This window comes from Podarcis erhardii (assembly GCF_964252035.2).
Source record: "Podarcis erhardii genome assembly, chromosome: 3".
Lineage (NCBI taxonomy): Eukaryota > Metazoa > Chordata > Lepidosauria > Squamata > Lacertidae > Podarcis > Podarcis erhardii.
In genome coordinates, this window is record NC_138507.1 from 3,195,017 (window position 1) to 3,220,658 (window position 25,642).

Below are 25,642 nucleotides of genomic sequence, written 5' to 3' on the forward strand. Positions count from 1 at the left end.
TAACTAAAATACAGGGCCCTTAAGGGCGGCTATAAGTTTTAAGAGGGGTCTGGAGGCCATGGCGAAAGATTTCCCCCTGCTCTCTTTTACTTTCCGGTCTCAAAACAAAAAGCACAATATATAATTGATATATTTTTCCCAAAGAGGCTCCATTTAATGGGGGGAAAGCTAGGTCAAATAAAAACTGTTGAAAAGAAATAGTAAATACAACTGTTTCCTGTATTGAATTCCCTGTAATACTATTGCACATCGTTTTTACTTTTATCTAAAAACCTGTTAAATAATTGCTGCAGTCTTTCATTTGTTCCCCTTTTTCTTAAAATAAACAGTTTTCTTGATTTCCAATATATAACAACAAATACATAAGGGGGGGAATGCAAATACAAAACCCCAACTTACTCCCTTCCCCTCTCCAGAATGGATCAGTCTATTTAAGTTTGCCAAAGTCTAGTTTGTGATTTTGGTGGATGCCATTCTTCAGGGTTATCAGTAAAGTATTTTATAAAATTCATTTGCTAAAGCACTATGGCAGCCCATTTCTCATGATTTGAAGAACAATAGGATCATGAGCAAAACAGATCATTGTCTAATAAAAATCCTCTCTTTCCAAGATGCTTTCTAAAACAGGAGCCACAATCAAATACAGAATTCTTTTACCACAAAGTAAAGCTGTGTGTGGTATGTTAAGCCTAGATACAGTACTAAAAACAAAACGATTCCACCTTCCATCCGCCCTCACCTATAAGAGAAATCATCCCACTCTTGGGATGGGTAGAAGAAAGGGAAATCTCCCTCTTCAATTCTTCAAAACAGTGAACTGTGCTGTTTCCTTTTAGCATATTTACTTGAGGAATGACTCTTTCTAATTCTTCAAGCACTGACCACCGCACCTCACAACCAGTAAATTTACTTGAAGTAAGAACAAATGCATCTCATTTCACAAGAAAAGGGATAACACCTGCCACAGATATGCTAAACAATACGTGAAATGAAAATCCTTCTTTAAAAATTTAAAAAATCATTTTATGTGTCATTCCATTTGTAAATCACCTCGAGGTTTTAAAAATGATTAATAAATTAAGTGTAAGAATAATAGAAACAAGAACGTGAAAACAGAGCAGATGATTTAAATAGGCAAATATATGGAGATGTCCTCAATCTGCACAAGTTATTTTGCTCATAGAAGCTTCTTGGTTTACAATATGGTCTTAGATCCAGCCTAAAAAGTAACAAATATAATAATTCAAATTTGTTTGTATTCCATCAATTTTTGAAGTATATACAAACCATAAACTTATTAAGTTATAGCATTTAATAGTTTCATATGCTTTAAAAATTATGGATTTGTTGCATTTGGCTCTACAAACAATGCAGAAAATATATTTTGAAATTATGGTAAGATGTCCTGTATTTCCTACCAGGATGTGCTTGGCACCTCACTCAAGTGTTTTTTTCCTTAAACTTGCCTTTTCTTTCTCTTAGTGAAAAGCTCATTTATTTAAAAAAGGAAAAAAATTGGTCTATCTGTGCAATCCTAAGCATAGTTATTCTGAAGGAAGTCTTGCTATGCTCAGTGGGGCCAATTCCAATATCAGTGCACACAGGACTGCTTTAGGGTGCATCGTTTCATACTACTTTCACAGAAAAGCTTTGCAAAATCTGCTATTCATTAAATATATCTTCACATGATTTGTGGTCCATGTTCAGAGCTTCTTGCAGAAACAAGTCATGCATATTCTGGGGAACACAGAACAACTACTTGGGCCAGCTGTGCACTTATGTAACCATTGAAATTTTAAAAATCTTGGTTCTGCCCATGCAGAGTGAAGATAATCAGAGGCTGTATAGCCAAACGGAAACCACTTATGTACCAACAGAGAAGGATACTGTCAGGGGACTGCCATCGGGGCAGGGGAGGGGGGCAGGGGAATACAGAGAGCCTCTCGATGGGGAAAGCCCCACCGCCAGTGAAGCAGAGGGGGCAGGGGGTAGCCGGGCAAGGGGAGGGCTCAAAGATGCCACTGAGAACCCAAGCGCCTCACCTAGCCTGGCTGGCCAGGAAACAGACATGCTGTTTCCGTTGCCCAGCTTGAGCAGAGGGGAGGCGGAGATTTGGGGTGTCTAAATTCTTACGTTGGGGAAGAAACTGGAAGGGGCCACTCCTGGAATCTGCAAGCGACTAAGACGGACATGAACTTTGGGGTTTTACACTGTAAATAGTTTGCACCAATAAAACCTGTAAAAGACAGGTCGAAGTCCTGCCTGATTACTCGCGAGCAACCACCCCCCACACCTGACAGATACCATGTGTGAAATACAAGAGGAATTTCAGTTTTTAGTAAGCATTTATAAACACTGGTAACATGGCAGTTACATACCTTGGGAGAAGAGGAACGCTCCTTCAGTGCACAAATAGCTGACTTGTTCTCTCTTGTTTCCACTTCTGTCTTTGGTGAGAGAATTGGTGGTTCAGGAGCTTTTCTTCTTCTCTTCCTTTCCATTTCTTGTAGCGGAGTAACTTGACTATTAAAAGCAGAACTTGATTTTGGTTCATAAAATGGATTTGATCTAATTAAAAAAAAGGGAAATGAATTTATTTGCATTTTCAACATAATTTTTAGAAGGCAATTGTTTTCACAAGTGATTCAAAACTCATTTAACTTTGGAAACAACAAAGCCATGGCCTCACTGATTGTGCTGCTAGTTCACCACCACTCCAAAAAACAAACCATAAAGCCCCTAGACCCTGAAGAGCGAAAGCATGCCTACTGCTAACAGAATATCCAGAACTAAGCAATCTGCAGCCACCAGATTCAAATGAGCGTCCTATTAATTTATTTACTGACATTTATATACCACTTGATTGTTTAAAAAAACACCTCACAGCTGTTTACAAAAAAATAAAACAAGAAAATTAAGGGGGGAAAACAACAATTGCTTAAAACATAGTTAAAATACCAAACAGATTAAAATTAATATTGATTATTAATTAAAGAACCTTAGTTTTGTCTGAAGAGTGAAGTTTCAATATGCATATAATTTAATATGTCAAGGATCTCTTTTAGTTACATAATAATGGAAGACTGAATGGAAATGTAATACGATAACTTATAGTGCAATATTATACATGTCTATTCAGAAACCTGTCCAGTGAGGCTTAATCCTGAGTGTAGCTTAAGGGTAGAATCCTAAATGGTAGAATCCTAAACCTGCTTAATATGGAATGCCTCACTGAACTGGAACTTACTTATGAGTAGACATGTGTAGGATCACACTGCACCTGTTACATACACAATAAACATACACACAAACAAGTACATGCGCACAATACCCTTTCTGGCTTAATGTTCCATTAGTTTATATTTTTATTGTGTGGGCTAATGTATTGAGCCTAGGAAAGATTAGAATGATTTTTTGAGGTTACCTGTAGGCCCTCCTCTTTGGTAGCTACAGTTTAATGGTTTGGCAAGGAAGATGTGGTTTTACTCTGGCATGGAGTATGATTGTAGCAGCCTTCCTGCTTTTTTCTTACCAATTACAGGAGAAAGAGAAAAGAGAAAACTGCTAAGTTTTGTGATTACGTTGATCAAAAAGCCTGATGTTTCCCTCAAGTATTATTGATTAGGGTACCTAATCTCATATTTATTTTGTTGTTTGGTTCTGTGGCTTGGACATGTCCACAGAATGGAAGATGGCAGGATCCCCAAGGATGTGCTCTACAAGGAGTTGGCAGACCAACTCTGTGTTATAAAGATGTCCACAAACGAGACATGACGGCTGGAAACATCAACCCCACCGTGTGGGAATCTCTTGAATATAACTGCAGTGCCTGGAGACAGGCAGTCCGTCAGGCCATGTGTCCATAGCAGTGACCAGAGGAGGAATGACCCCTGGGAGGAGTGCAGAACTAAGACACACCATGGTGCACCTGCAGCAGCGCAACCGGGTGCCTTCATCTGCAACAAAACAGGTTTCAGCCTTTAACTCTCCAATTGTTTGACTTCACATCAAACACTCCTCCATGGCATCCTGAGACAGACAGATGCCAATAACAATGACGACCATCATGTTCCCACAAGTTCACATCTAATTCTGTTTAAACTCAGGTTGTTAGAGGGGAAAATGCATATGCTGTTTAGCATTTTAAAAACCATTAAAAAATCTCCTGCTTCAAATTCCTTGGATACCATCAAGCAAGTCTCATTTTTTTGTACATCTGAATGAATTTGCACATGTTCAGTACAGAGTTATGTAATACTGTATTGCTAGTGTAAACTGTATTCATCTGAACAGAAGAGTGACGTGGACTGAAAATAATAAGTTGTTTACTGAAAGCTCAAAATATCACTGTCGAACATATGAAAATAACTCAACTAGCTTGAATTTTTATTAGAAAATATAAACTGCATCTGGTATGCAATAGACCCAAAGTTGTCCTTCAATTTGCAGAGAACTATTTGATCCAGAGAGGGCTTTTACCATTGTAGGGAGGAGGCAATGATCACATAATTATCCTGTCCTCCAGTCCACCCACCCAATCTGCTCCAGAGGTTGGGGATACACTGGAACAGTGTGGCGGATAGCACGGGGAGGGAATGCAAAATCATCCAAAAGCACATCCCCTCCTCTATTTGCAGTAGCCTCTGCTTGACTGAAGAGCCTTGCATTCACGGAAAGACATCTATGGATCTAATCCTATACCTCCAGACCAAATTCTCTCCAGAAGCAAGTATAGTTTTAACACAAGCAGAGCACTCTCAATCAAATCTCATTGTTCTCGGTAGAGCCTTCAGTCCAATTAGTATCATTTTGAAGCCCTAGTTTCATTCACTTAAAAATAATAATAGCATTTTGAACAATCCTTACAGTTCTAAAAATGTTTTCCCCAACCCCTGTGTGTTGACATAATGCCTCCTGCAGCATATGTTTTTATTTAGACAGCCTTTGTCCTTCAGACTGGATATTTTCCTGCTGGTCTCTCCATTTGTATAATTTTTTAGGTCTATACTGGTTTTATCCACTATGTGTGCTATTTTAGCAATTTCTTGCTGTAGGTTATCTTGAGTAGTTTAATTTTTGAGCTAGAAAGGCGGAATATGAATACTCTTAACAAACACATTTTTTATAATATTAATGCATTTCCAATCTCTTCTTGCCCTTACAGGCTTTTTAAAAAAACTACATAGGAACAAGCCTTTGACAGAAAAAAGTAAGTTAAAGAGTGAAGTTTGGTAATGATATATCTGGACTTTTGGAAACAGGAGAAAGGAGAGAGGCACTGAAACAAATTCCAGCCCAATCTAATTCATTAACTGCTCTACAAAGGGGGCTGCTGTTGTTTATTGCAGGGAGAAGATGTCGATCTAGATAAATAAATGAAAGGAGAAACTAAAACAACTAGGTTGCAAAGTGAAAGCACATTTGAGGGGTTCTCATGTCAGCACCCATCAAACACAAAAAACACGGACCAAATCAAAGCTTAAGGTGATGTCAAAACAAACAAAAGAGACGTGTTCTACTGAAGACAAAGGTGGAAAAAGAATGGTATTCTGCTTGGAATAGAAGATTCAAGACTACCTGTCAATCATTTAATTTTGCTGACAACCTGGTTGAGCTGTCTTCAAACATTAAGGGAGTTCAAAGGAAGGTAAAAGTTAAGATGAAAAAATGATAAGGACAAGGGCAAAACATTATATATGGGAGGTCACAATGTTTTCTTTTGTTCTACAAGCTACTACCCCCCTTTCTTTTTTTCTGAAAGAGTTAAGCAAGATACTACGTATATTTTGACAATGAACTACCTGACCCTCTGCAGTCTTGGAATTTGAGAACCAACATGTACTGAGGATTTCTCACAGCTAACACTTGGTTGCCTTGAGTAAGAGGGCCAGAGCTACAGGAATAGCAGCAGCAGCAACAACAACAATAAAGAAACTGGCATCAGCAAAGAAGCACTTCCAAGAAAAGGGATTACAACTCTATCAAGAAGTTTTAGCACATTAGATTTATTAAATAAGTCTCATTACACAAACACACACACCCCTCAGTACCACCAAAGTCAGTATCATACACTTCAAGGAGCTGGGTGTAAGGTTTTGGATTTGAGAAAACAGATGTATAACCAAATTATATTATTTGCTTAGATACAATATTAGAGTTTATAATGACAACCTTAACGATTAACGTATTTTGCCTGTGATAAAAAGCAACCTTCACAAGCTCTCTTTTTCATACAACTTTCTTTAATACTTCTCCATTCAACCAACAGCTACACAGGCAAAATGAGTGCATGCACAATGAATGAGATGGAAAGAAATACTGAAAGGGCCAGCGTGCCATCCCATAGACCAAAGGGATTTCCCTCATCTTGAATATTGCAGGCAAGGCTGGTCACCCCATCTTAAAACAGACATATAGTAGGAAAAATAGGATGATCCAGAGACGCATGATGAAAATGATAAGAGATATGGAGAGACTTCTGTGAAAAAAGATTGAGAAGATTAGAATCATTGTTTTGAGAGAACAAAGAAAGAACAAATTATAAATAAATGTTTTGGTACATAATGAACTGCGTCCCATTTAGTGCTTCTCCTCCTTCAGCAGAAACCTAAGGTTGGGGGGGGGGCTTTGAAATCTGGCAGAAATACATATATTAATACAATGCACTAATTCCCTCTGAAACTCATTTGCTCTTATTTTAATTGAATCCTGGTACACAGTAAGTCTCTGAATCAGGCTACTGTATACACACAGAGAAGAACTGTGGGTTACTAAACAAACAAACTGCCTAACAATAAATTGTCAGTTTCAAGGGGAACTATTTTCCTCATTTATGGTGTTTCTCTGGTCTAATCTTTTACGGCAACCTCTCAGATGAACTTGACCTGCAATGGAACATGTCCTTGGATCCTTTGGAGCTCTGCCTGTTTAGAGAGGGAGCAGGGAGGCACTACCTCAACACAGGATTATTAAGCTCCAATTTTAAATTCAAAGCTTTGTCTCCATGCTTCCCACCTTATACTTCTCTCTGGGGTACTTTATCATATTAAATATTGTACAATAAATTCACCTGGAAATCTATCATCTTCCAGTTCTACGGATACAACTTTAAAACAATTTTAACCACCTCTCCATTCATTAATATAACTGAAGGAGTGGTGATGGGAAAAGGTTGCCCTTTAACTACTTCTGCAACCAGTGCAGAAATCACACATTAAGAATTAAATCCTATTCTCGATATATGCCTCTTAGGTGAGTCATAGGATATGGGCATATCCTACACTTCTACACTGACATAACCCACATATACTTCCACTAGTGGCGATACAGCAGGGAAACTTCATGGTTATACTAGAACAGCACTACACTGATGTATGGAACTCTGCTGGTGTAGTAATCAAATTGGGGGCAGAATCATGGGAGTGTCATGGTTGTAACAGGCAGGAGCAGATACACAAAAAATCCAGGAGTCCCTCAGATCCCAAACCTGCCTCCAAGACCAAAATAATGTAACACAGACTTCAGAGATATTTCAAAACGTGCACTGAATTCAATGGAGGATAAAACTCATTGCACCCTGCAGAACACCTCCTCATAGGCTTCAGACTAACTGTGACCTCATCACAGCACACCAACACAAACCTCAAAGAGAAACTCAATAGAAAGGGCTTTATGTTTCTTGTCTCCTGTCATAAACACTTACAGCACTCAAATGGGAACTTTGGTGACTGGAATTGTGCAAAAAAAGAGCACTTTGCACAAATAGCCTAACTTCAGGACTTACTGCTCTTTCTCTTACAGGAATTCCATCTCAGGACTCCAGACACACATACCCAAAAACAGTTAGGAGGACATAAAAGCTATACATTTGCTTTTCCAACAAAATTTTCAAATCTACCATTTTGCTCTAATCAATTAGAACAACTATCGTATGACAGTAAGTATAAAATGTATGTACCTCTTGATTGTAAAAAAACCTCTCAAAGAGATTTACAAATTATTAAAATAGACCAGTGAAAGTCTGTTGCTGCTTTCTATCAGTTGATAATTTTCTTTTATACTGTCAGCTTCTTGTTTTCATTTGAAGGGTTGGTTTTTGTTTTTTTTTATCTGTCATGTCTGCATCTATGGCAATGTATTTTATTGTATTTGCTGTCATTTTAGTGTGCTTATATATGTGAAATGTGCTAGCATTTGGAACACAGGGTTTAAAAAAACCTGCACAGAAAAAAGTGCAGAATAAATCTGATCAATATCTTAAAAAGGAGGACTTGGTTTACATTTTAAAGTAAGGTTACCAGACGTCCCCATTTCCCGGGGACAGTCCCTGGATTTACAAAGCAGTCCCCAGGCAAAATCCACTGAATTTGACTGAAGTTGAAAAGTGTCCCTGGATTCATTGAAAAAATCTGGTAACCTTATTTTAAAGTACTCAAATATAATCACCTTGAAATGAATAGTAGGTAAAAAAACAATCAAATAAATTATATGAATAGAGCAACGAAGAAAAGGTAAAGCTAAAGGGACCTCTGACCATTAGGTCCAATCGTGACCGACTCTGGGGTTGCGGCACTCATCTCGCTTTATGGCCGAGGGAGCCGGCGTACTGCTTCCAGGTCATGTGGCCAGCAGGACTAAGCCGCTTCTGGCGAACCAGAGCAGTACTCGGAAATGCTGTTTACCTTCCCCCCCTGCTTTCGAACTGCTAGGTTGGCAGGAGCTGGGACCGAGCAACAGGAGGTCACCCCGACCAGACCTTTAAATGCTATGGCATCCACTATCCCAAAGCATGAATATTATTGTGTAATTCCTTCACACCCTCTTATTGTAATAGCCCACACCAGCTTTTTTCATATTACATTATCAGCAACAACTACTCAGGGATTTGTCTCCAAGGCATCTGTAAGGTTGGTTCATTCTTGGGGAATTTCTAAGAAAGGAAGCACTGACTTCATGAGATTCTGTAAGGACCTTCATGCCATGACCAACACATACACACACACTTCCACAGACACAAAGGCCCAATACTCTGACCTGAGGATCACTTACAAACACTGACTAAAGGTTACTGAAAACCGGTCATTACCTACTGAAAAGAAAAGTAGGGGAGTTCTTTCTTTAAAAACCTGCACCTTTAAATATTTGCTCTCCAGCTTTTCTGTTTATTTATCAGTGATACAAGGCTTTATCTGAAACAACAAAGAGTCTTCTGGCACCTTAAGGATCAACAAATTTCATGGACTAAAGTTCACTAGATTGGATTCAGGAAGTGTAGCCCTCAGTACATTTACACATTGGTGCAAGGGGGGAGGTGTAAATGTTTGAGTTAAATAGCAATGAAATGCAAAAAGGAAAGTGTATGACTATTCAATCAGAGTTTAAATGTATGCAATATAAGAACAGTGACTGCAAATCATAATTTAAATAAATAATTAAATTCATATACCGCCTTTAGCCGAGAATCACAGTTTTACAGTATAAAAACACTAAAATACATAGCATAGTAACAAACAAAACAACAACCCCCCTCCTTAGTCAAAAAGGCCATAGATTGTTTAATTAGCCAAAGGCCTGGGGAAAGAGGAATGTTTTCACCTAATGCCTAAAGATATGCAAGGAAGGCCCCCTGGGGAGAGCATGCCACAAATGGGGAGCCACTGCAGAGAAGGTTGTTCTTGTGTTGTCACCCTCTGGACCTCTCATGGACGAGGCATATGAAGAAGGGCCTCAGATGATAATTGCGGTGTCCAGGTCAGTTCATATGAGAAGAGGTGGTCTATGAGGTATTATGGTCCTGAGCCATTTAAGGCTTCATAGGTCCAAACCAGCACTCTGAATTGAACCCAGAAACTAATGGGCAGCCAGTGCAGTTGCACCAGGACTGGCATTATATGTCTTGTTCCGGTGAGCAACCTGGCAGCTGAACCTGCACCAGCTGAAGTTTCTGAACTGTATTCAGAGGCAGCCCCATGTATAACACTTTGCAGTAATCTAATCAGAACACAGACAACAGAGGTAAGGTTATCCTGGTCCAGACAGGGTGCAGCTGGGTCACCAGCTGAAGCTGAAGTAAGGCACTCTGCATCACTGAAGCCGCCTGAGCCTCAAGTGACATCAGTGGATCCAGAAGTACCCCCAAGCTATGTACCTGCTCCTTCAGATGGAGTATAACCCCATCAAGATCTGACAACCTTCTGTTCATCTGGTCTAGGGAATCGCCTACTAACAGTCTTAGCTCGATTGAGCTTCCACTCACAACTGTAATTTGGTGATAACACAAGCATCTTATAAATAGATTGGATCTTATGTGTTCTACCCTCTAAAATTCTGAACAATGCAATACTTTTTTTTTAACTGTTGGGCAGTTTGTGGTGCACTATGAGTAAGACAGGCCCAAATGAACTTACAAGGGCTACTGAATGTTCTCCAGAAATATTGCGTTTCAATACCTGAAAATCAAAAGCTATGCACCTTTTGAAGATGCTGTCAATTCTGTACTTATAGTTAGTTGATCTTTTCTTATATTAATAATTATTCCTTGATGTTTTAGTCTTACATTTTGCATATTCAAATCTCGTTCACATGCTTAAATTGATGAGTACTTCGATAAAAATAATTTTTATACAAGGCTGCTGATTTGGGGACTAGTAAGTGGGGAGAGAAGTCATATATAAAAAAGTGGGCAGCCCCCTCACCAGTGCAAACTCACAGCTGCCCTTATTGGGATGGTGCAGCAGGGCCTCCTCTACAGATGTTCTAATCCTGTGGAATCCATTGCCCATGGAAGCCTCTCTCTGACCACCCGTGGAGTGCTGAGGAAAACAGGCTGGCAGGCTGGACCCTGGCCAAACAGGCTACTGTGATATCAGATGACAAATCAATTTGTTTGTAGTACAGAAAATCAGAGTCAAGTGAGGAATGAAGTTACCACCTATCAGCTGATAGGCAGTGACCTCAAGCCCTACTTTCTGCAGGGATTGGCTGCGCTAAGGAGCTCTTCATGGGAAACTCTGTAGAGCAACCAATTCAGTAGGCTTGCTCTGTCAATCAGCTGATCAGCTATGACAGACTTCCTCCCTTGCCAATGAACAACTGGAAACACACTTTTAAGTCTCTACCCACCTGTCCTGGCTCCCAGCTTCTAAAAAACTGAGATTAGGTGCAGAATTCTTTCTAAAAATTATAATTGTTATAATACTACAATATGTAAGTACTTCAGGCACTTCAGGCGATACATGCTGCTAATCCCTGATTTGTTACTTTGCAATTCAGGCATTGGTAATCCCTCTGCTAAAGAACGTAGGTTTCCTAGCTAGCTCAGAGCCATGGAAAGTTGATCCAACCCTTGGCTCCCTCCCTTTCTGGCTTAAATACTGAAGGGGCTGGGTAGGGGGCATTTCTGCAGGCACTCTCTTCTCTTCTCCTGGACTTGGGAGATGGGTGTGTCTCAAACTCCTGCAAAGAGATTGTAGATTGCTGCCAACCTCTGGCTATAACGGAACGTGTTCACTCATGAGTGGTTCCTCCAAGCAAGAGGATCCAGTGGGATTGGCTGGGGCAAGAGAGCTCACTATGGGATTGATGGTGACAGAGAAACAGGATAGCAAGCCTCCACTCTGGATTTCTGCTAGGAGCTTCCCTCTGGCAGAGCCCCCCACCAAACTCACTGAAGCCCTCCAAGGGATGGTCCTCATCCTGACTCAACTAGCCCTCAAAATGCCCCACACATGACACTGCATATAATGTCAGGTGTGGGACACGTGGGCATGGTTTTGGGAAAACAGCCTAGCAGGCTAAACAGAGCCCTATGTTGGGCCTGATTAGCCCTGTGGGCTGGAAGCTGCCCACCCCTGCAGTAAGAGGAGCATTATTTTATTCATAATAGCTAGGAGTCCTTCCCACTACTAGGCGTGAGAGCGATTTTAGAATTTCTGATCAATGTATTGAGAATCCCCAGAGCGCCACAATGCCCACCCAGTGTCAGGGACTGTTCAGAGGAGGAGGAATGGTGGAGACCACCACCCCATCCAGACCCTTCCAGGGAGGAGGAAGAGGAAGACAGTATAGTTGTACAACAGTGGTTTGTGGGAGGTTGCAGCTCAGAGGCAGATGAGGGGGAAAGTTGGGAAATAATGTGAGAGCCAGAGCAGCAGCTGGCTGACACATTATCATTAGAAAGCATCCCAGACCTACTATCTCCCAGAACCTGGTGAGCCTTCAAAGTAGGAGAGCAAAGAGCTCGAAGACAGAGGGCACTAAGCGACATCCATAGAGATAATGATGAAGTATGACAAATGAGGAAGTGGGAGAGAAGGGGGCTGGAGATTCACTTGGGACACTGCCATTATCCAAGTTGCTGGGTTCTATAGCCTCTCCCTGTAAGAAGGACTGTAAGAAACTTTCCCTTGTCCTCATACTTAACTGGGCAACCAGCCGAGAGCCGCTGGCAGCATCCTGACACCCGGCAGCCTGCAAAGGCAGCTTGCGTCTCCTGAGCCTGAAAGTTCAGGCGAGACGTGGGGGGAGGCGCACGCGCCATGTTTCCATTTACTTGCCAGGGACAAATACAAAAAGTACCTGCTTGAGGAATCTCCAGAGCGGAGGGCAGGAAATGGCACACCCAAAGGTGGAACAGTGGCTCCCAGTAGCTGCCACTTGTGCAGTGAGAGATCATCGGGATGAGCCACGGCTGACGGTTCCGGGGAGGCTGACGGCTCCATGGTGCCTCAGCTGATGCACTCCACCCAGTCTGCCCAGTCTTGACAGGAACTGTGTATGGTGATGCTAATAATCTTCATGGCCGGCAACTGCTTTTTCCTCCCCGCCTCCTTTCTGACATCGTAATATACCACCATATTGCAAAGTTTAGCTGACGATATATTACAATGTTGGAAAGCAAATCTACCCACTACCCTCCCTGTCTTTGCTTCCACTGCCCTGGAGGCTACCGTTCAATACAGAATAGCTTCAACAATCTTCTCCCCTATCTGAATAGCCCAAAGGTGGCTATCAGTCAACTGCTGATGCTGCAGACAGAACTGAGAATCGGTTCATCCTGAACATTTGCAGCATTTGCACCTCCCTGAAAAGTTTATTATTCTGCATGAAAACCAGTGATTTAGATCCCAGCAGAAAAAGGAAGCTGACTGTAAATAGCAATAAAATGCATGAAACCAGATGAAATATATTCATGTTCTCTAAGTGGAGGATCTTCCTTATGCATTGTAGAAGAATAATCAGGTTTGAATAATTTATGCCCTAAGGCTTTGTGCTAAAATCCCAACTGATGCCCAAATACTGCTTCAAATAAGTTATGTACTTACTCATCTAACTCCTCTTCATCTGTTTTTGATGTGTCAGCATAGAGGTATTTGCTCATGTCCACAGGCCGTATATTTTTTCTTTTTGCTGGTTGAGGAGGAAAGTCTTTGACGGGTGCTAGCATTTCTATTTCAGGGTCTGCCTCATCAAAAGGATTCACATACTCTGCAACCTCCTCATCCTTGAAAGGGTTGTATTCATCGTCATCATCATAGTAGGATTCTTCTTGTTTTGAAGATGAAGCTACATTGATATCTGTTTCTATAGAAAGCAACATAATTTTTTGTTGTTTCATATGGAAAGATTTCCCAGTCTGTCATGGAGACCAACACATTTCTAGCCCTATAAATACATTTAAACAGTTTCAAATTATTTAGCATTCATAAAGGTGTTATAAGTAGGATAAGGTAAATATTTTTACATGGTTCTCTAGATAAGTAAAGCCTTATCAGAAATGGTTAGATTAGATGAAGAAGTTAACATCTTGGTAACTCGTGGAGTACAGAAAAAGCTACTAAAGAAAACTTACCAGGATTGGCATGACAGTCCCACAGAATCAATGACATAGGAGGATAGCAATTAAGCTCTCCAGACACAACATAGATGACACCAAGGGCCCATAAGATGAAGCACTCACTCCACTGGGCAGATTCCAGCTGGAGCACCATTTTCCTGTTTTAAGATTCCATTTTTGTGGAGATTTTTAAAATAGAATTGGGTGTTCACTTAGAGTTTTAATCCAAGTGCAAAATTGTCCAAGGCCAGCACAGTGACCCAGAACTAGCCACTCTGAAGAATCAATAATATGCAAACAGGTGCACCACAACAATGCAAAAAAATACTTTAGTTTTCTTGAGAAATGTATGATGGCAGAAGTCAGGGCTGCACAACCTGAGACCCACCAAGCCAACAGCAGCCCACCAGCTGTAAATGGAAGAACCTATAAATGATCCACTCCAAGAACTTGCCTAGGATCAAACAAACTCAACCCTTATATTGTTCATTCTGTCTTAACTAAGTTGCTTCTGAAGGTAGAATTCTAGCTAGTATATATTTTGTGAAAATAACTGTCTGCTTGTTATTTCAATATTGTTATCTGTCAAGAGCCACCTATTGAGATACTGTTGCTTAAACTCAGGGTACCCAAACTCAGGGTACCCAAGGTGAAGGCAGGGGTCTTTGCTAATGTTTAGCTGCTAGACACCATTTTCAATCAGCATGATGGACAAAACTTGACTTTACCCAATTTTTGGCATGACAGACCGAAACTCACAAATTATACTGTCCATTTTAAAAACACAAAATTTTTCAATTTCTAAAAAAATTCTGGCCAGCGCCTGGCACCCCCTGTTAGTTTACAATGGAGGTGGCAGAGGCCAGAAATTCAAAGTAGAGCCAATGATGGAGGCATGTTCAAGGGGTGCAGGCTTTGTTTATAATGCAATTCCCCAGATGAAGTTATTTTTTATCCTACTTTAATATTTATCACAGAAGTATGTCAGAGATGGACCATAATAGTTCTGGAGTGGCACCTATTAAATGAATGATGAAGAAAATGATGAATTAACTATTTATGCAGTTGTTTATATTTGCCCCATTTAAAATTTCAGATGGTTTCTTTTTTAAAATAAAAAACCACTCCAGATTAAATGCTAAACACTGGAATCTAAGAGGTGAGGTAAGCACATAAGAATGATGCCGCAATTTTAAAAAAATTGTAAGATGCAAGAAAAGCACGTCCATAAAGAAAGCTGCTAGTAAAACAATAAGTCGCTTGTAATAACACTTAACATTTATATTGTCCTTTAAATCTTCAAAGGTCTTTACAAACATTAACTACTTAATCTAAATCCTTCTGTCAAATGTAGCTACAGCAGAAATCTGGGATGTATTACTAATCCAGAACAAAGCTAAAAGGGAAATACTATTGCTGTTTAAACTGTTAAAGGCTGCAATCCTAGGCACACTTAGTTGGGAGTGAGCTCCACTGAATAAAGTGGAATATATTTCTGAGTAAATATGCCCAGAATTGTTGTGTGAGCCTGCCTTAGGTTTTGCAGAAAAACAAAGTTTTAGTTTGGGAGAAACAGGTTTTTTTTTTAACCAAAGAGTTACAGTATTTAATTATACACAAAGACATAAAACATTTATTTTGTGTTTTTTATCTTGCCCTGATATCTATGGATGAAGGGCAGTATTCAAATCAAATCAACAAATAAGAGGCTAATAAGAGCCTGCTGGATCAGGCCAAGGGCCCAGCTAGTCCAGCCAGAAGCCTGTAGGAAACCAGCAAGCAGAACATGAGCACAAGATCCCTCGCTTCTCCTCCAGTTTCTAGCAACCGGTATTCAGAAGCGTATTGACAACAGATTTTCTCCCTTGCTATGCTGAATCTGTGTTTTCTGTAGCCTAGGGTTGCCATATGTACGGCTTTTCCTGAACAAGTCCTCTTTCTCAGGGTTAAAATTTCTGTCCAGATGGATTTTTTACATTTTGCAAAATGTCCAGGGGTTTTTTGTCTGATACTATTAGTACTGTATCAGGATCTGGATTTGCTGCTGCCTCTTGCCCCCCTTTCCCCTCGTTCTCAGCCAAGCGCGGCTCCTCCACCGGCTCCTCCACTTGCCCCGTCCGCCTCCCTCAGCCTGCCTCCCTCCACCACCACATGGCCACCCCCACCATGCCTGGAGCCTGAGTGTGGCTGGCTCAGCAGTGGGGCTCCAGCTTACTAGGGAGGAGGCAGAGGAAGAAGAGGAGCTGGGCTTTATTTTTAATTTATTATGATCATCTGCCTCACCACTCCCACCACCAAGTCCTCCTCTCGTGCTCCTCACAGAAGAAGAGGCACCACACGGCCCCCTGGCCGGCCTCCGCCATGGACACAGCAAGGGAGCAGCCCCTGTTGTTGCAGGACCCGGTGAGTGCGTTGCTTCGTTCCCCCCTCCCAAACCCCGCCAGATCCACAAGGGAGCAGAGAGAAAAGCGGCCTTTCTCCCTCACCCCCCCCATTGGTGGGGAGTGCTGAGGCACAAACCAGGTTTGTGAGGAAAGAGGGGGAAGCAGCAGTGAAGGAGGTGTATGAGGCGCTGCCAACAGCCTCTCAGGAGGCAGGGGGAGGCAGAGAAACGGCACACACACACTCCCTCACGGTTGGGCTTTGTGAGGGGGCGCTTCATGCGTCTCCTCAGCGCAATCACTGGCCTCCCTCCCTGCCGGCTCTCCTCCTCCACCCGCTGCCAGGGCGAGACCCAAGAGGAGGGTGGCGGCAGCGGGAGACTGTCAGGTTGGGTTGAGGATAAGAGTTGGCAGTGCCTCTGTCAGCTTTGCTTTTACCCCAGCTATGGGGGGGGGGGAGAGGGAGGTGCTGCGCTTCCTGGGGCCCCTTCAAAAAAATAAATAAAATAAATAAATACAAATACATTTGCACACAGACTGGCAGTTCTGGTCCCCTTGTTTTCCCTCACAGTTGATTTTTAAAGTGAAAAAGAAAAAATCTGATACAATAGCACAGACGTACAAGTCTGGCTGCATAGGAACATAGGCTTTTGACACTCAAATAAAACAGTGAAAATGATGCCGCTTTTAACAGAGTTGTGAGAGAGGAGGGAGGCTGGGTCGTGATGCACAATAACATACCCTGAGGCCCCTTGTGGGTGGGGGGAGCGGTGTTTTGTGTTGCAGAGGTTGGACTAGAAGACCTTCATGGTCCCTTGCAACTCTACAGTTCTATTATTCTATTATCAGTGTCCATGTTTACACCCAGCAATTAGGGTAGACTGCACAAATACATTTAGCATGGATAAGGGCATTTCAAGATGCTGTGGTTTGCATCACATACCATGTAATGTCACAAGTTGAGGTGTGCCTTTCTCAATGTACAATACCAGAGAATACTTTAAGTCTCAGAAAATGAGAAGGAAAAGGCATGAACATTCCATCTTCCTTCCTTTCTTCCTCCTCACATCACTATTATAGACATCTGCCGCACCTGAGAGCCAACAACTTCACATTGTGTCCTAAAACTTTCAGGAAATTTCCTGGCAGCAGCAGGAAAAGGGGCAACTGAAGGAGATGAACGCTCTTCTTTTTCACAGGCATGGTGGTGAAGTAGGCAGCCTAGCAACTCCACTATGCACAGCAGAAAAGAGTAAGGTGAGGCTGGCCAAGCAGGAAGCCATGAGTTTTTCTTTGTCTCTTTTTCTGGGTTGTGTGTGTACATGTAGACAGAAAGATGGATTCTGACTCTTCTTGGGTGTATATGGTGTGTAAATGGACTAAAATTCATAAAGAACAGGTGCTGATGGGTGTATTTGCATTCTCTGCCATGGAGTCATAGACAAGAGCTGGTCTTAACCCTGGATGTCTCCATTTGTAAAATGTGTAGATTTTCTTTTTAAATGTATGTTTACGTACTTATAAAAATATTTATAGACCACTATTTCAAAAAATATCACAGCGGTTTACAACAAAAATACATAAAACCATACAGTGAAAACATACATATAAGTTAAAAATAGACACTGATTAACCATTGTGGAAAGATGTATTTCTTCTGTGTGCTTAACTCCATTACCATAACTGAATGTGTGAGATTTTACTTGTAGTCTATGTTTTTTTGCAGTATATGCTTTCACTTTCCAGAGCTATCTGTTCAGCATGTACTCTGCACATTCCTGCATTCTGTGCATTCTGATTGTGGCACAGTTGTCTAGATTGTGCTCGGGTGCTCTTATGTGTGATTAGTTTTATTTTTGATTTTTTTAATGACTTAATGCTATCTACACAAATTTGTAATAATTGACATTTTAATAGTCACCAGTTTTCCAGAATGATTGCCTATTAAGCATTACAATCAGGATAGTATCTGAAAATAATTTATAAATATAAAATATACCATAAAATAAAAATAGAGGTGGAAGTTAACTTACCGTACTTTTCACCCTATAGGACACACTTTTTCCCCTCCAAAAATGAAGGGGAAATCTGGGTGTGTCCTATGGGGCGAATGCAGGCTTTCGCTGAAGCTTGGAGAGCGAGAGGGGTCGGTGCGCACCGACCCCTCTCGCTCTCCAGGCTTCAGCAAGCTATCAGCAAGCCTGGGGAGCCCGCGGGAGTTCCCGCAGGGCTCCCTTGGCTGCGGATAGCAGCCTGCTGCCCAGCGCGCGGGGCGCCCTGAAGCAGAGCGCCTCGCCGCCGGGCAGATATCTGCAGCCGAGGGAGCCCCGCGGGAGGTCCTGCAGGGCTCCCTCGGCTGCGGATGGCAGCCTGCTGCACAGAGCGTGGGGCGTGCTGAAGCAGAGCGCCCCGTGCTTTGGGCAGACATCGGGCAGCCCCACAAGCTCGGGGGATAGCGGGGAGGCGCAGTGCTGCCATCCCGCTGTTCCCCGACCTGGTTTGGATTCCCCGACCTGGTTTTGGGGGGGGGGGGAAATAAAGGAAAAAATATTTTCCTTTATTCCCCCCCCCCCAAAAAAAATTAAAAAATAGGTGCGTCCTGTGGACCGGTGCGTCCTATGGGACAAAAAATATGGTAAATATTCTAAACTAACAAATCTGTTATCCAGCAAAATGGTTTTCACTGACGGTATTCAATTAATTTTTACTCAGAATAGATCCATTGAAATTAATGGACCTAACCTAGTCATGGTAAGATTTTCATATTTTGGGATTTTTATATTAATATATTTTATATATTTATATATGAAAGTCTATTTTGTCTTGTTTTAAATATATCATTTTGTGTTTTTTACTCCTTTTTGCTGTTTTTATTGTACAATGTATTGAGATAATTGTGTAGAACGCAATTCATAAATTAATAATAATAATACTCACGTTTTTAATGTGAGAATTAAGAGCAATATCCACACAATGGCCAAGTTCAGAATTTTAAACCCTGATTTGTTAAATCATAAGACAAGCCCTGTTACACTGTCTCCCTACCTCCTCCCTTCACAGGCTTGCTGCAGTGCAACAAACAGAACTACTTAGCTTCTCTTCTAGAAAAAAGATGTCTCACCACGAAGGTGCAGTGGTACCTTGGTTCTTGAATGTCTCCGTTGACGAACATTTCAGAACCCGAACGCCAAAACCCCTGAAGTAAATGCTTGTTTCCAAACGCGCCTCGGAAGTCGAGGCGCGTTTGAAAACTGCGTGTTTTTCAATTTTCTCAAGTGAATTTGCAAACTCCCCACAGAACTCAAAATAGTCTTCCAGAACGGATTATGTTCGAGAACCACTGTACTCAGCAAAAAAAGGTACTCACCATGAAGTTGTTACAAGTGCTACACTTTTAACCAAGTGCTTTTCTTCTAGGAAAAAAAGGTGGCAGTACTGCACACCCTTGAGGACCCCCAGAAAAAAGCACTGGCTGAAACTAGTTCCCTCTTGAAGATGAACTCTGGTTGAACTTCAGTTTGTCCATCAGCAGGGACAAATGTTGCATGTAACAGGAGAAGCCCATAGAAGGAATGCTTGCTCTTCATTTGCTTAGCCATGGTTTAGCAAGTTGGGCTTGATAAAACTGAAGGTCCCAGCAGCAGATTATCAATATACATGCAATGATTATCAATACACATACAGTCCCAGACACTTACAGCAAATGAGAAGCAGGAGACCCTGAGCTTGCTGTAACATCCAACGCCACCCTAAGATCACAAGCAATAAAAATATACAAAAATTCTATACCTTCCATATCAAGGTCTCCAAAGGGATTCAGCTCTGTTGTATCAGGGTCTACAAATGGATTTGATCTCGAATTGGCCACGTCTTGATCCTCTTCATCCAAAAAATTAAGCTTGTTTATAAGCTCTGAGAAGCCAAGTACAGTACTTTTCAGTATGGCAAAAATTAGGACTGTGCATGGTTTGAAACAAACATTTTATTCTCCAAGCTATTTCTACCAAAAATCTCTAGGAACAGTGATCCCTACTGCAAAGCTAAACTGTAGCACACCAATGCTTCTAACTTAGTGGCAGTAATAGAATCAGGCACATATTTATTAAATAGTCCGCTGTAGCCTTCACCCACTCAACAGTGGCAAAAGCTTTCTGCAAGAAATTGTCTGGGGGCAGGGGGAAGTAGTTCTAAAAAGGTTGGAATTTTCCCATTATGTACAGCTTACATGTCACTGTGAGGCTTCAAAACATACAGAGCACAAGTATGTTTATGGTGCAAATTTTAGCCAGTTTCAGTGCCCATGTCATGCTGTCATCTGTTGGCTGCACTACAAATTATTTAAAACACTGCAATGGATGTCAAGCACAAAGATACAACTGACATTCAACTACAAACAGAAGCCAAGGGGATAACAGGTCAGAGTAAAATACAGACAGACATTCAGAAACAGAAAGGAAGGAGGAAAGCTCATAGACCTTCAGAGGAACTGGCTGATTTAGCTGAAAGCATATTTGCTTGCTTTACGCAGTCATCTTGATCTTCATCTAAGCTGCTCAGAGCATTCAACTGGTTTACAATTTCTGTAAACAGAAGCCAGTCAAGATAATTGTAAGGTAATGTTATTTAAGGGACAAAGGAGTACAAAACATGCTGTTATTAGAAAAGGAAAAAGGAAAAGAAACGACGTGTGTTAATTTACAATGAATACATTCTAGAGAAAATCACCATTCTAATACTTAATGTATTCAGCACTTGTATGATGATCTTCCTCAAAATTTTAATGAAAAGGAATGCTACCTTTTCATTAAACTGCTCGTTCCAGTAACAGGAAATTATCAGACTAGAGCTACAAACTGAGTAACTGAATTAGATACTCCTGCAGTTTGCTGTACCAGTTTTAAGATGAAACTTTGCTTTCATCTGTATATGAACTCTGATCCACTCTGCAGACAGGGGTTTACTTGGGGACTAAGGGGATGTGAGGTTGACCAGTGTGATTTCAATCTTGCAGGGCTTCCTCCAGAAAAGGTTTTGGAAGCAATTGCCACCTCCATTTCCCAAAGCAAAATGCAGCTGTGCTACACTAAAGCTTCAATTTGCCTAATGAATAACAATATAAATATATAAATATTATTACTGAGAAAGATTCTAAAGGTATAAAATTATGCAAAGTGAGCAACTATGCACACCTTCCTTTAATTTCTGTAATTTGTTTCATTTGGCTGTAAACTTTGGTATTTTATGGTTGATGGGTTCTATGGCAGCCCTGTATCGGGAGGTTTTTATGTTTTTAGATATGCTGTAAGCTGCCTAGAGTGGCTCGGAAAACACCAGCCAGATAGGTGGGGTAATAATAATAATAATAATAATAATAATAATAATAATAATGGATAACTTAGGAAATAATGTATGAAAACTGTAAGAAACAGCTATATCTAGAACAGGAATTCAGGAAGCTAAGATGACAAACAATAGGAATTGCAGAATCCAATGCTGAGCAAATAGAAACATCAAAACCACCTCTATTAGTAGCGTATTTTGTGATGGTAAGGCTGACTTCTGTTCAGAAGAAACACTTTCAAATAACACAGTATCAAATCATACAATGCATGTATAACAAAGATAAAGAAATATGCTTATGGAATATGATGCATTATACTAGCCATACAATTGCCATTTTGGAAGTAAGGTTGGGTAAAAAGGTTATGAAATTCCAGATGGATAACACTTCATAGTACCCACTTTTTCTGTTGACTAATCTGTCTGGCCAACTTGTTCAACTGGTGGGCACATATTCCTAGAAACTGGAGTAACTAAGCTTCTGCTATCAATTTATTTAATTATTTAAATTGTTTTTATTGAAATATTTTCATGGATAACAAAGGTACATATAAAGCCTCTATTTGCAGTTCATAGTGTCCTATCTATAGGTCAGTTACATTTGGTGTGAGACATTGCTGTTGCAGACATTGTGAGGTTGTGGCGAGGAAAAAGATGGAGAGAGAGAAGTGGGAGAATGAAGGGGAAGAAATTATCTTTTTCTTTTGCACAGTGTGTGGGGGAGGGGGTTGGTTTCACTGTCAAATGGATAGGTTATTCATTTGATTCATTTGTTAGTTTTTGTTGGTGGTGAGGGAGATTGGGGAATTTCAGTTGACTGCAGTAAGCTCTGCTTGTGTGTGGGAGGGGCAAATTAGCCATATCAATTTGTATACTGTTGGAGGGTTTATGTTGTTGTCTGGTTGGGCTGTGCATATAACAAAGGGGAGTCATGCATGGTTGAAGGCATCCTCTTTTGTTTGTACATGTGCTAATTTCAATTATATTATATTGTTTTAATTAGTGTTTTTATAGTTGTTCTGATTTTGAGCGGAGTGCCCTACCTGGGTGGATGGAGCAGCCAAGTAATTTCGCTGTCCCCGAGAGGGGGCAATGACAATAAAGATATTATTATTATTATTATTATTATTATTATTATTATTGGCTAGATTTTCTAGTATGGCTGTTTCCCATACGGTTTGGTACCAGTGGTTCATGTTTACTCCTGACAGGTCCCTCCAGGATCTAGTTATGATGCTCCTAGCTCCTGAGAGTAGGTGGCTTATGAGTTCTTGTATTGTGAGTTTGTGTTGTTGTCTTGGAAAATATTCAATAGAGCCAGTTCTGGAGTTGCTTCTAACACCTGTTTTGTTATTTTACATATTTCTTGTAGGACTGATGTCCAAAAGTGTAAAATTTTGGGGGATTCCCACCACATGTGGAGGTATGTACCTATAGTGGTGCAACCTCTCCAGCATTTAGGTAAGGTTCCTGGGTTTATCAGAGCTGCTATATTAATTATTATATTATTATTGCCACCATCAGTGTGCATGGCATTTCCATGATATAAGAGGACAAATCAAGGAGCTTCCAATCCAAAACTTGATAGAAGAAACAAACAGAGCAAAGGAAAGGATTTTGAGACAGGAGGAAAAGCGAAAAAGAAAATTGGTGGGACCCCACATTGTGGGAGTGGACTTCTGCTTGTGTAACAGGACCATTGCCCTCTCCTACCTCCTGCAGCAACCAACACCCCTTCTGTTCCAGAGGGCCCCCAAATCCTCCAGAGCAGATTTTGAGGGCAAATTGAGGGGTGCAAAGGAGAGAAAAGGAAGGTGAGGTTCAACGACACAAGTGGAAGTCCATTTTAATGATGCATGTGTGGTATCAGATTTAATCCTATGAGATTATTCCAGTTACACATGCTTATGCTTGCTTACAAGTTTATCTATATTATGATATGAGAACTAAGGGAATGAGCCAAAATCTTCAAAGAAATGTTTTACACATGCTGTCCAGGGTGCCTCACACATGGCTTCTATTTGCATCAGGAGGGATACACACTTGGCACCATGAATGAATGATGCAGACTGGTGTGGAGAACCAAGGAGTGCATAGGGATTTCCAATAAATAGGTATGTCATGGAGTGTATCTGCTTAATAAAATATAAGTCTTAGTTCCTACCTATCTGCCATTCAAGTCTATATTAACTAACACTCCAGGACTGGAATATGTCATATAAATGCTGCCAATGGTCTGTGCCTCCTGTGGAGAATAAGATCACAGAGGCCTGAGAAAACCAACATTTTTTATAAAAGCACATAATCCCCTACGAAAAGTGCTGGCAAGTGTGCTTAGCTAGATAGGGTGAGAAAGCGACTACCAGTGGAGAAAGCGACTATCTTCAGCAGGTGGATTCAGGCTGCTTTGCCTTGTCTTCAGAATGTACAATAATTCCAGATGATGGCAACCCAAATGCTAAAGTTTTACTGCAACACATGAGAATTATCACTCAAGCAGGTTATTTATTCCTGCATGTGGCAGCCCCCAGAAGCAAGGTCAGGAGGGTTGCAAAGGCTGGTGGCCTGTCAGTATGCAGTCAGTCCCACCCTTCCCTTTACAGGTAAGTCCTTCACTCTTCCAGCAGGACTCTAGTAGACATTAAAGTACAGATGCAGGAATCTCCCCTCCCTATGCCTTGAAGTAGTTTTGCCTCTAGTCCATTAAACCAGAGAGGGCCAGACTCACAGGCTCTCCTCCTGCTCTCCAAAGATGCACAAATGCCAACTGTCCGTACCACCTGTCAAATGGTACCATTAGAGCGGTTTAGAAGAAATTTCGAACAGTAAACAATCCCAATACTTTACATTATTTTATAGAAGGTTAAGAATTGCCTATCTGTTAAGACATGGTTTTAATTATTAATCCTTGGAGGAAAACAAACCTGTAATTTTTGCAGCCTTTTCTTCCTGGTTCACTCTGTTTTCTTCATCATCTTCATTATCTTCTTCAAAATCATCTAAATTTCCAATATCTGCTTGCTTCATACTCATCAGACTTGCCAGGCTTTGCATGTCTTCATCCCTAACAAGAACAAGAAACTCTGTACAGTTGCCCCATATTGTTATCTCATATTATGAACTGGGGGCAGAGAGAATAGTTGCTTCCTTAAAGCCCTGCACAAGTTCATGGGGATTGCACCAGGACTTCCAAATCATTCTCTTAACCAACTGTGCCACGGGAGACTATAGCATGGGTAAGAAATTATAAATCAAATCACACAGCATTTTTCACTACATACAACAAGCATGCTCAAAATGAGTTTTTTGGGCAAGTGGGGTTAACAAAACAAAAAACACCATCTATCACCTCACATAAAACTTACGTTGCTTTCCCTTCCCTCAGGAAAATACATGATAAAGAGAACTGAAGGGTGGCAGATATCACTTTCTTAGACAGAGGCTTGAATTTTAACTTGACATCAGTCTGTGTAGGCATTGGACTTGCATATTGCTTCATGTTAATATTGCTGGTAGCAAGAGCTTTCCGGCGTCCAGAAGGAGATTCCTTAAAGAAAAATCATTAAATAATATGGTTATAACATTGTATTAATGCATTTATTTAATGTATGCACTTCCCCTTTTTTCTCGCAGCAGTGTACATGAGGTTTCCAACCAAATGCAAGCTTGCTTTGCTTCAGCAAGGTTACTGTCCAGACCTTGCCCTACCGAATGTCTATCTGTTTAACTGGCATTCTCTCCCACACACATAAAGCTTTGTTAAAATGTGATACTCCCCCCCATAACTTATGGTAAAACACAATGCAGTGGAAGTGTATACCTGAAGGAGTGTCTCCATCCTTATCACTCAGCCTGGGCACTGAGGTCCTCCCCTCCGAGGGTCTTCTGGTGGTTCCCTCACTGAGATAAGTGAAGTTACAGGGAACAAGCCAGAAGACCTTCTCGGCAGTGGAACGCCCTCTCATCAGATGTCAAGGAGACAACTTTTAGAAGACATCTGAAGGCAGCCCTGTACCAGGAAGTTTTTCATGTTTGGTGTTTTTATATGTGCTCTAAGCCACCCAGAATGGCTGGGGAAACCCAGGCA

At 41.1% G+C, this 25,642-nt stretch overlaps 1 protein-coding gene across 4 annotated transcripts in view; it reads right to left on the bottom strand.

Moving 5' to 3' along the window:
- EHBP1 (EH domain binding protein 1) overlaps positions 1 to 25,642 on the bottom strand; it is a 279,413-nt gene that overhangs the window by 151,687 nt on the left and 102,084 nt on the right. For 2 of the 4 annotated variants that reach the window (XM_081855472.1, XM_081855474.1), the window contains exons 6-11: positions 24,921 to 25,102; positions 24,480 to 24,619; positions 20,691 to 20,795; positions 20,005 to 20,127; positions 13,323 to 13,581; positions 2,379 to 2,568 (exon numbers count right to left, since the gene is read on the bottom strand). In XM_081855472.1, coding sequence (XP_081711598.1) covers positions 2,379 to 2,568; positions 13,323 to 13,581; positions 20,005 to 20,127; positions 20,691 to 20,795; positions 24,480 to 24,619; positions 24,921 to 25,102 — 999 coding nt within the window. The remainder of the gene's footprint in view (positions 1 to 2,378; positions 2,569 to 13,322; positions 13,582 to 20,004; positions 20,128 to 20,690; positions 20,796 to 24,479; positions 24,620 to 24,920; positions 25,103 to 25,642) is intronic. The other 2 variants (XM_081855475.1, XM_081855473.1) reach the window with 1 other exon arrangement.